The 10,465-nt window shown below is 50.3% G+C and overlaps 1 protein-coding gene across 3 annotated transcripts in view; it reads left to right on the top strand.

Annotated features, from left to right (window-relative positions):
* The window catches only part of EIF4E2 (eukaryotic translation initiation factor 4E family member 2), a 44,326-nt gene extending 35,946 nt beyond the window's left edge, over window positions 1-8,380 (top strand). For 2 of the 3 annotated variants that reach the window (XM_032225666.1, XM_032225668.1), the window contains 2 exons: window positions 1,565-1,644; window positions 7,954-8,041. In XM_032225666.1, coding sequence (XP_032081557.1) covers window positions 1,565-1,610 — 46 coding nt within the window. In that variant the 3' untranslated portion in view covers window positions 1,611-1,644; window positions 7,954-8,041. Of the gene's footprint in view, window positions 1-1,564; window positions 1,645-7,953 lie in introns of all 3 variants that reach the window. The other variant, XM_032225667.1, reaches the window with a different exon arrangement.
* Window positions 8,381-10,465: the final 2,085 nt, after the last annotated feature.

Below are 10,465 nucleotides of genomic sequence, written 5' to 3' on the forward strand. Positions count from 1 at the left end.
AAATGGGACAGGACAGGACAACTTTATTGTCACTTTGAATGTACATTAATTGACATACATCACAATGAAATGTCACACAGCTTTCAAAGGGTCACCACCTCCAATCTACACTACATGAATATGACAAACGTAATAAATAAATAAATCTCCATGTACCTACATATATTCTATGACTAGTTTGGATGTAGAAATGTTCATGGGGAGAAAAATGAATCCTGCTGTTTACCAGACGGATGGCATATCGGGAACAAAGCTCTCCTGCCAGAAAGACTTGGAAACCTGATGAAACTTTTTCACACTTTACAACCGTTGCGGCCTCCCCATGGCCAGGTGATCAAAACCCAGGCGCTCGGCCACCGGCTCGTATTTATGACGGTTGCAGTGTCCCACGGTCCCTCGATCCCTTCTGACAGCAAAGTCAAGGGGTGGGGGGAGCCCGATTCACTTTAACAACTGCCGTGATTCGTTTTAACAACCGCGGAAAGGGAGGCCGTTAAACTGGGGCCAAACTCGACAACTCGCTGGCTTAGCCACAGAAACGTTGGGCTCAATTTGTGGTCGTAAGTTGGAGGACTCCCTGTATCCCAAAGAGTCTCATCGGAACGGCCGGCCTTTGGTCTGTTCTTGAAATTGAAAGCAAGCAGAGTTGAAGCTGTTTACCCCCTTGGGGGAGGAGGGGGGCAATGCCGTTGCATCAGTAGCAACAAAACAACTCTTGATTCAGCTTCTTGGTGGGATGAGGGTGGAGGGACACAGGGCCCTTCACAACCAGGTAAAAAGGTTGGTACTTTGCAGTCCGGTTCCTGGAGGGGGGGCTTTACGGGAATGGGGGGGGGGCAGAGGAGAAGAGAGATGAGGGACTAAGAGGGTGGATGTGAGCCACATCCCTTCTGCTTCCATGGGAAGGGCAAGTGGGGAGGGGGCATCCCAGCTGCCTTTCAGTCCCCAGCCTGGTGGGGCTGCATCTCAGCCCCCCCAAACACCCAACCTGGAGAACTTTGCCTCCCCCCAAAAATTGCTTTAAAACAGGGCTCTCCAATCTTGGCAACTTTAAGTCTGGTGGACTTCAACTCCCAGAATTCCCCAGCCAGCTTGTCCACAAATCTTCAAGGGAGGAAGGAATTAGGAAGGAAGGGAGGGACAGAGAAGGGAGGGAGGGAGGGAGGGAGTTAGGAAGGAAGGAAGGCAAAGATGGAGAAGGAAGGAAGGCAAGAACGGGGAAGGAAGGGACAGAGGGAGATGGGGGAAGGAAGGAAGGCGTTAGAAAGGAAGGAAGTCCTTCCAAAGCCTTCCAGCTTTGCTGGCTGGGGAATTCTGGGAGTTGAAGTCCGCCAGGCTTAAAGTTGCCAAGCTTGGAGACACCCACTACTTTGAAAAGCATCCGGGATTCTCTTTTCTCTTATCCGGAGTTAAACCTTTGGTTTTGAAGTGCTTGTGTTTTTCTTTTCTTTTGTGTGTATGTTTTCCTGCCCTCCCCCACACCCCACTTCTTCTTCCTCCTTCCCCCTCCCTCCCCATTGGTTTTATTACCCCCCCCCCCCCCCCCATCCCTCTGGCTTGCCAGGGCCTGGGAAGACTTTCATGGCCTGGTGAACATCAGCGGCCGCTGAAATGAGCATCCTCCCTCCCTCTCACAGGCCCAGGGTAGGGCATCATCTTTCTTCTAAAACCATTATGGGATGTACCTCTCAGCCAGAGGTTCTGCCCTCTCTCTCTCTCTCTCTCTTCCCCCGCCCCCCGCACCATTCACGCTCCCTCCGAGGGAGCTGCAGATCCATTTCTAAATCCTGCAGCCTTGAGATACTCTAGGCTGGCTCGTTCTTTTCCCTTAATCCAGGGCTTTTTTTTAAAAAAAAAAGTATGCCACTTTTTCACCCTTACAGGGTCAAAGAGGCGTCTTTTAAATGTGACCAAGCCAAATTATTTTGCTCCCGAGCACCTCTGAACCATCCTGGCAGAAAGAAACCAGCCATGTTAAATCCCATCCTTAACCAAACGGAAGATATTTTATTCTTTTGCTTGGAAACCTGCAGGGGATGATCCTTTATGGGAGGGTCTCATGGAAGATGAGATTTTGGGGGACCCCAGGATAAACTCATGGGGCATCCAGGTCCCTTTAATCACACCTTACCTGACCCCTGTGAGAGAGCGCCTGGCTTCTTGCCGAAGCCCTTCCGAGGCTGAGAGGTACATCCCCCTCGCTTGCTTGTGTTGTGTGGATGTGGGACCATCGAGTGGGGAGGGTGGAAGGGCCCCAGTCCGGCCAGCTTACCACCTCACCTGCCAACAGAGGTGGCAGTCCGGGCACAACTGCCCGCTCCAAATTTCCCCTTTTCAAAACACAACAGACAAACCGGGAGGGTCTTCTGGCAGGTGTGACCACGTGGTCCCGGAGTCTTCTATCCAATTTGGCCGGTTGACTTGCTGCCGCAAAAGTGTTTCCACCTGAGCACTGAGGCTCAGCGAAAGAATAGCAATAGCACTTAAAAACTTATATACCGCTTTGTAGGGTTTCACAGTCCTATCCAGAGGTGGTATTCAGCCGGTTCGAACCGGTTCATCCGATAGCAGTCAGAATCGTGGGTTGTTTAGGATGGGTTAACCCAGCTCTATGCTGTCCTGTTTAGGCACATTTTCAAGCCACGCACATGCGTGCAAGCCATGCGTGCCATCAAAACACATGCGCGGAAGGCTGAGCGAATGCGTGGATGCGCGCATTCACATTTGCGAACCGGTAGGGAAAGTAAGTGAATACCACCCATGGCTCTTTCTAAGCGGTTGACAGAATCAGCGTATTATCTCCCAACAATCTGGGTCCTCATTTGACGAACCTGGGAAGGCTGAGTCCACCTTGAGCCGGTCAAGATCGAACTGCTGGCAGTGAGCAGAGTCAGCCTTCAACGCTGCCTTCTATCCGCTACGTCAGTGCGACTCAAAGAAGGAGGGAAGAAAAAAACGGTGGCATGGTGATTAGAAGGCCGGATTGCAGGCTGACTCTGCCCACTGCCATGAGTTTGATCCTGATTAGCTCAAGGTCGACTCAGCCTTCCGAAGTCAGTAAAATGAGGACGCACATTGTTGGGGGACAATATGCTGACTCCATAAACCACTTAACAGAGGGATGTAAAGCACTATGAAGTGTATAAGTCTGTTATTGCTATTAAATGACTATGCCCCGAAGACTGAGGGGGCCAGAGAGCATCGTTGGCACCCACTGAGGGTCACCTGATCGTGATCCTCCCCCCCCCCTCAGGTTTTGGGAAGGAGAAGGACCAGGGGACCATCCCAAAACAAAATTAGCCAGCACAATCCTGGTGGCTGTTTCAGGGCTAACTTTTGGTTTCATGTTTTTTTTTTAATTTAAATGTTTTGTTCATTTCGTTTTGCTGCTTTTGCTGTTGTGAAAGTGCTACCTGTGGTGTCGCAGGGCGAGGTGGGGCCGGGCTCATCCCTGATCCTGAGGAGCAAATTCCCAAGCTTGCTTTGATCTGCCTTTGTGGTTGGCTCAACTGCGAAGATCTTCCTCCCTGGCCTTTCCTTCCCTGTGGCCGCTACATGTGTTTCATTTCTAAGTGTCCGGCCCGTCCTAATGGGAGGAATAGAAGACTCCCTTAGATACACTCCTGTATCAGGAGTGCCTACAATAGGGTTCAACTTTGGCAACTTGAAGACTTGTGGATGTTGTGACAGTGAGGAGGTTGGGCAGAAACATGGGCCAGTCCTGGGGGCTGAGGAAAGCTCAGACGAGGGCTCTGCGTCGGAGGCAGAGAGGGAGCTAGATAGCAGCGAGGCAGAGGAACAGCTGGAGCCTGTTCCCAGTGTGCGCATGCGCAGAGCTGCCAGAAGACAAGAACAACTAAGAAAGCAGGGTCATAAAGCCATACCTTGGAGGTGATTTGCCCCTCCCAGAGGAAAGAAAAGAGGAGCGAAAGGGGAGGGGGCTTTTGCAGGAAACAATTCGTTCCTTCGGTCGTTTCCAAAGTGGAAAGTTCTGTTTGTGACTATAAGAGACTCTGTGCCAAGTTTTGCCATGCCCTGTGTTTGGAAACTGGTTATCTGGCAGCTCTCCAAGCGAGATAAGGTGCGTGTGGATAAACATTCCTTGTTTGCCAAAGCCTTGCTGACTGTGAATGAAAGGAATTCACAGTGGTGTAAATAAAAGAGGTTTTGCTGGGACTAAGACTCTGCTTCATGCTTTTTAAGGAAGCCTGGGTCAGAACAGTGGACTTCAACTCCCAGAATTCCCCAGCCAGCTGGGGAATTCTGGGAGTTGAAGTCCACAAGTCTTCAAGTTACCAAAGTTGGACACCAGTGGCCTACATTTAGATGTTTGGCCAGGACAGCCCAATTTAAGCCCTTCTCTCTGGGTTTTATGCACATCACACATGAAGGTTGCACTGTTGTGACCACTGTCCGCTGTTGTGACCGCTCTCTTGACTTTCATGGGCCACGCCCTGTGGGCTCATCTGCTTTCCATTAACTAGTTAATCTCTGAACCTTAGATTGCCTGAGCAAGCAACTCGGCTTACAAAATGCCAAATTTCTGAGCAAGAAGTCGGGAACACACACACACACACACACACACACACACACACACACACAAACCCACAATAAAAGTCCAGGAAGAGCGCCTGACCAGGTGTTGGTTTTATTACCGTCCATCAGTAGCAAGCTTTGTTGGCATTGTGCAACAATTACACAGGTACTCAAACCACCTTGATAGACTACAGATGATTGAAATGCTTGGTTGCACAAGTATCTGCTCCTTTTTTGTTTAGCAATCACAGTACAAAGCTGGGCTTGAGGTGGGCTCCAGCCTTACCTTTTTTTGAAATATTGATATAGAAATAGATATGGGTAGATATAGATATACTGTATTTTTCACAGTATAAGACGCTCCAAAGTATAAGATGCACCTAGCTTTTGGGAAGGAAAACAAGGGGGGAGGACTATCTGCCTCTGCCTCCCAGCCATTTGCCTCCTTGCAGCAAACGGCAAACAGTACAGAAGATATACAGTGTTCGTGTTGTTACAGTTCTGACTACACTTGTACAGATGCTGTTAAAATTGATGTGGCTTTCTGGAAGTATAGGTTATTCTCTGCTATTTAAAAGAAGATACAATAGCACTGGGCCTCTTCGGATCAAGCATTTGTTTTAAAAAGCTTCTTCATTTTGTTCAGCTGTCTAGAACAATAGTAAAGCAGTCTTTAAAAAATAAGAGTAATAATTTGAACATTCTATAGGCATTTATAGTTATTGACTTGCCTCCTTGCAGCAAACAGCCTGTTTCAGTGTAGCCTGATTAGAAGGAAAAAAATCTCCCTCCTGCCTCCCAACAATTTGTCTCCTTGCAGCAAACAGCCTGTTTCACTTTCAGTTTCAGCACTGGCCTCCCAATGATCAGCTGTTTCAGGCTGCGGGGATTGCCATAGCCCATTGCTGTCTCTGCAAGCCCCATTTTCCTGTTTGCTGCAAGGAGCAAATTGCTGGGAGGCAGAGGCCAAAGGGTGGGGGCCAGTGGGTGGGTGGGGTTACATTCAGTGTATAAGACTCACCCAAATTTTACCCTTCTTTGAGGGGGGAAGGTGCATCTTATATTCCAAAAAATACGGTAGATAGATAGATAGATAGATAGATAGATAGAGAGAGAGAGAGAGAGAGAGATGATAGATAGATAGATAGATAGAGATAGATAGATAGTTAGATAGATAGATAGATAGATAGATAGATAGATAGATAGATAGATAGATAGATAGATAGATATTGTTTCCCTCCAGGTGTTCCCTCTTATCCAGCTGTTGCCTTTGAAGGCAGCTGAATGAGACAACTCACTCCCCAATAACTCGCTGCAGAGCAATTCAACAATTCAATTTTAATCATTTGAAATCATTTTAAAAATAATTTTAATTTTGGTCATTCCCATTTCATTTTGTCCTTCCTTTGGTTTCCTTTTTTTTAATAGCAATAACACTTTCACCTGCATGCCGCTTCATCGAGCTTTACAGCCCTCTCTAAGCAGTCTACAGCAGAGGTCCCTAACCTCTGGGCCACGGGCCACTACCTGCTCGGCTCTTTTCAGAGAGATGCTCTAGATCAGCGATGGCAAACCTTTTGTGGCTCGCATGCCAAAAGCAGGGGGAGCGCAGGGGATCGTGCGCAGGTGTGCCACACCCATAATGCTATGCACAAGACCCCAGCGTGCATGACTAGCGCTCCCCCCCCCATTTTTTGGCATGCTTTTTTCGCTCTTCCCAGACTCCAGAAGCTTTATAGGAGCCTGGGGAGGGTGAAAACAGCCCCCCCGCCCCAGCGGAAGCCCTCCGGAGGCTTCAGGAGCTTCCCTGAAGGCTCTGGCGTGTGAAAAACCACCCCTACAAGCAAACCAGAAGCAGATTTCCGGTTTGCCCGTAGGGCCGGTTTTTCCCGCTCCGGAGCCTGCAAGGAGGCCCCCGGAGGGTGAAAAATGGCCTCAAAAGAAGGCTGAAGTCAGCTAGCGCACTGGCCAGCTGACTGGGCAACGCCTCATGGGCCCTGACAAATGGCTCCGCATGCCACAGGTTTGCCATCACGGCTCTCGATAGAAGTCACAAAGTAGGAATGGGCCAGGAACAGATGGACGCGCATGAAAGGGAGGAGGATGAAACCAGAGGGAGGAAGGGGAGAGTAATTCCGTCCTGTGAAAGGAGAGTTTGCAGGCTGATGTGGTAGAGGCCTCCCAGATATCTTAACCCCGGAGTTCCCCCACATTTCTGAGTTTGTGGAACGGGGGGGAAGGTGTGGTGAGGGGATTGGTTCCGTGTGAGCTACTGTCAAGAGCACACACGCGTGCAGCTCCATTGACTCAAACCGTGCGCACCCCGCTCACTTGAATGGAGCTCAGACGCTCGCCCGCTCCTCACACAAACGAGGACGGGGTGCATGCGGGGGGCACGGTCTTGCCAGCCGTTTCTGCGGCCCGGTTGCAAACCCGTCAACGGTCTACTAGTGGGGCTGTGGCCCAAAGATTGGGGACCCCTGTCTTAAGACTACCATCGCCTCCCTCCCCCCCCATTCCTTCAGCCTGCAGAGCCACAAGAAAGGTGCTCTGTGAGGTTTGGAGAGGGTCCAAATTGGGGGAACAGTTGCCCCCCTCCTTCCCGCCTCCCATGGCGAGGGTTAACCAGAAGCCCTTTCGACACTCCATCATCTCCTTTGTGCTGGGACCCTCTTTATGATGCGAAAGGCCATCAAATCTTAACAATCCGGCTGGCCAGGCGCTTTCCCTGCCCTTAATGGGCTGTTTAAGCTGCATTCATGCGCCCTCAGGGCCCGAGCAGAAAGAGAGTCGCTTGGCAGTTTGTAACACACCCTTGGCAGGCAGCCACCGGAGGGGCCTTAATGGGTTCCAAGAATTATTTTGCTGCTTCTGCAAGGGAGAGAATTCCCCCCCCCCACTCCCAAGCTTAGCTCATGGTCGTGTTTCCCCGAAAATAAGACAGGGTCTTATTTTCTTTTGACCACCGAAATAAGTGCTTGGCCTTATTTTTGGGGAAGTCTTATTATATTTGAGGTGCAGGAGGTGGCGAGTGTGGTCACCTCATGGCTGCTGCTGTGTGGCAATATTTTCGGGGAGGGCTTATTTGGGGGGGGGGGCGCAGGGATTATTTTAGCACATACGCTCAAAAGCCCGATTGGCCTTTTTTTTAAAACCTGCCTATTCACCCGAACCGGCAGGAAAAAAATACCTTAAAAAGTGAAAAACACTTGGCCACGCCCACCCAGTCCCGTGACCCTCCCACCACCAAGCCACGCCCACGGAACCAGTGGCCCAAAAATTGAGATGTCACCATTGTCGGGGAGGTCTCATTTCCAGGGGAAACGGGGGAGCTTCCTGTCGCTCACAAACTCGTTGCGGCTGCTACGACGTCTTGGCGGGAAGCCTCACGGTCTGTTTTGCTCCTTTGCGTTGCAGGGATAACTCCAGCTTCCGAAACACCAAGATCACATTGTGACAAGGAAGTGAGGAAGCGACTCCAACCAGCTCTTCCTTGGTGCGGCCCGGAGACGTGGGGGGAAGCGCCTCCCTCGACGCCCTGCAGTCAAAGTTTGCGGGACGGCCTGGACCTTTGACCCTCCAAGACGGCCTTTACACCCGTGTCAAAGACTGACCTTTCGGAAGACCTGGGACCCGCCAGGCCGAGCAGGGAAAACTGTCCTTGGCAGTTCCTCGGGGACCCTTCCCCACCCGGCTTCCCTCCGGGCAGCTCCTCTCGTTCAGGGCCCACGTCTGCCTGGAGGGTTTCCAGTATTATGACGGTCTCGGTTGTGGCAGAGGCCGTCGGAGAATTGGCACCCCTTCCTCTGCCAATAAACCATTCGGCTCCTAGTTGATCCTCCTCCTCCTCCCCCTTGCGTCTCGTTTGTGAAATGGGGGGGATGCGGGGATCTGGTTGAGAAAGCCGGCCGAGCTCCCGTGGGAAGTCCCTTCTTGGATTGGTAGCAGATCAGACGGGCGAATGCAAGCGAGAGGCCAGGCAGCATTAATTTGGAATTAATTGTCAAGAGCCCTGGTGGCTCAGTGGTTAGAGGGCAGCATTTCAGGCAAATTCTGTCCACAGCCAGAAGTTTGATCTTGAGCAACTCAAGGTCGACTCAGTCTTCCGTCCTTCCGAGGTGGGTAAAATGAGGACCCAGATCGTTGAAGGCAAATATGCTGACTCTGTAAACTGCTTAGAGAGTGCTGTGAAGCACTGTGAAGCAGGATATAAGTGCTATTGCTCTGCCTGCCTGCCTGCCTATCTCCCTTCTTGTTTACATCCTTCCTTCTACCCTCCTTCCTCCCTCTCTCCTTCCCTTCTGCCTCCTTCCCTCCCTCCATCCCTTCTCTCCTTCCCTTCCTTCCTTCCATCCTTCCTTGCGCAGTGGTTAGAAAGCACTATTGCCAGCAAACTCTGCCTGCAGTCTGGAGTTCGAGCCTGATCAGCTCAAGGTCGACTCAGCCTTCCATCCTTCTGAGGCGCGTAAAATGAGGACCCAGATTTTGGGGGGCAAGAGGCTGACGCTTAGAGAAGGACGGTAAAGCACTGTGAAGCGGTCTATAAGTCTAAGGGGTTGGGCTCTTCCTGTCTGCCTGCCTATCTGTTTGCCTCCCTTCTTCTTTACATCCTTCCTTCCTCCTACCCTCCTTCCTCTCTCCCTCCTTCCTTTCTGCCTCCTTCCCTTCCTTCCTTCCTTCCTTGCGCAGTAGTTAGAATGCACTATTGCAAGCAAACTCTGCCCACTGCCAAGAGTTCAATCCAGCTCAAGGTCGACTCAGCCTTCCGTCCTTCCGAGGTTGGTAAAACCGGGAGCCAGATTGTTGGGGGCAAATATGCTGACTCTGTAAACCACTTAAGAGAGGACCGTGAAGCCCTGTGAAGCGGTATATAAGTCTAAGGGCTAGTGTTAATTGGTCTCAGTTGGAAGCTACAATGGACCATTCTGAAAGATACTCATATCCCAGTTTTGAACTTCCAATGGCTTCCCTTGTAATCCCATAATCATATTTTGGGAGATTGACAACCTGCCCTCATTTTCAATCATTTCCAGCATGCTGAGTCCCACGGCCACAATTTATGACGTTTTGGGGCAGAAACCCAACATTTACTTCCACTTTCCAGCAACAAACACCCATTGGCTGAAGTGGGTTTGTTTAACGACCGCCATGTTCGCTTGATGACCGCGGAATTCAGTTAGCAACCATGGTGTTTGCTTAATGGCCGTGCAACAACAGTCAGGAAAATCAGGCAGAGTGGCACCCACTTAACGACTGGCGTGACTTAAACTGTAATTGCGGGTTCATTTTCCACTCATAAATCGAGGACGAATCCAGATGTTCCTCCAATCCATTAACCAACAAAGGGGATTTGACAGCAACATTGCCCAAATGTAAAGTACAACCGACAGGTGTGTGGGACCACAAGGCCCATAATTCCCTATCAGCTGACTGGCTGGGAGATAAGTCGGTTCCAAGCTTTAAATTCCTCTTTGGGGAAGCACTTCCTGCAAACCAGAGATGAGAGTTGGAGACCAAATATCGTCTTAAATCTGCTTTCACTCAGCTTGGGCTACGTCCTGTCCCCAGCCAAGAGCCATGAAAAAGAAGAAGAGGAAGAGAAGAAGAGGAGGAGAATAGAAGAGGAAGAAAGGCAGGGGAGAAGAAGAGGAGAAAAGGAAAAGAGAAGAAGAATAGAAAAGAAGACAAATGAGGGAGGCCGGTGCTAAGACTGCATTTCAAAAGCCATTTTGTTGGCAGAGTCCATGACCAGGTCATCCTCATAACTCCACGTGCCTCAAATTGCCTCCAGCCAAATCATGTTGTGCGATGTTCCACAACGTCTGATGGAAACAACTGATGATGCCAACAGGCCCAAGTCCAGAGGCTGGGGAATTCTGGCAGTTGAAGTCCATATATTTTAGAATGAATGAATGAATGAGCTGGAAGG

This window comes from Thamnophis elegans, chromosome 10 (assembly GCF_009769535.1).
Source record: "Thamnophis elegans isolate rThaEle1 chromosome 10, rThaEle1.pri, whole genome shotgun sequence".
Lineage (NCBI taxonomy): Eukaryota > Metazoa > Chordata > Lepidosauria > Squamata > Colubridae > Thamnophis > Thamnophis elegans.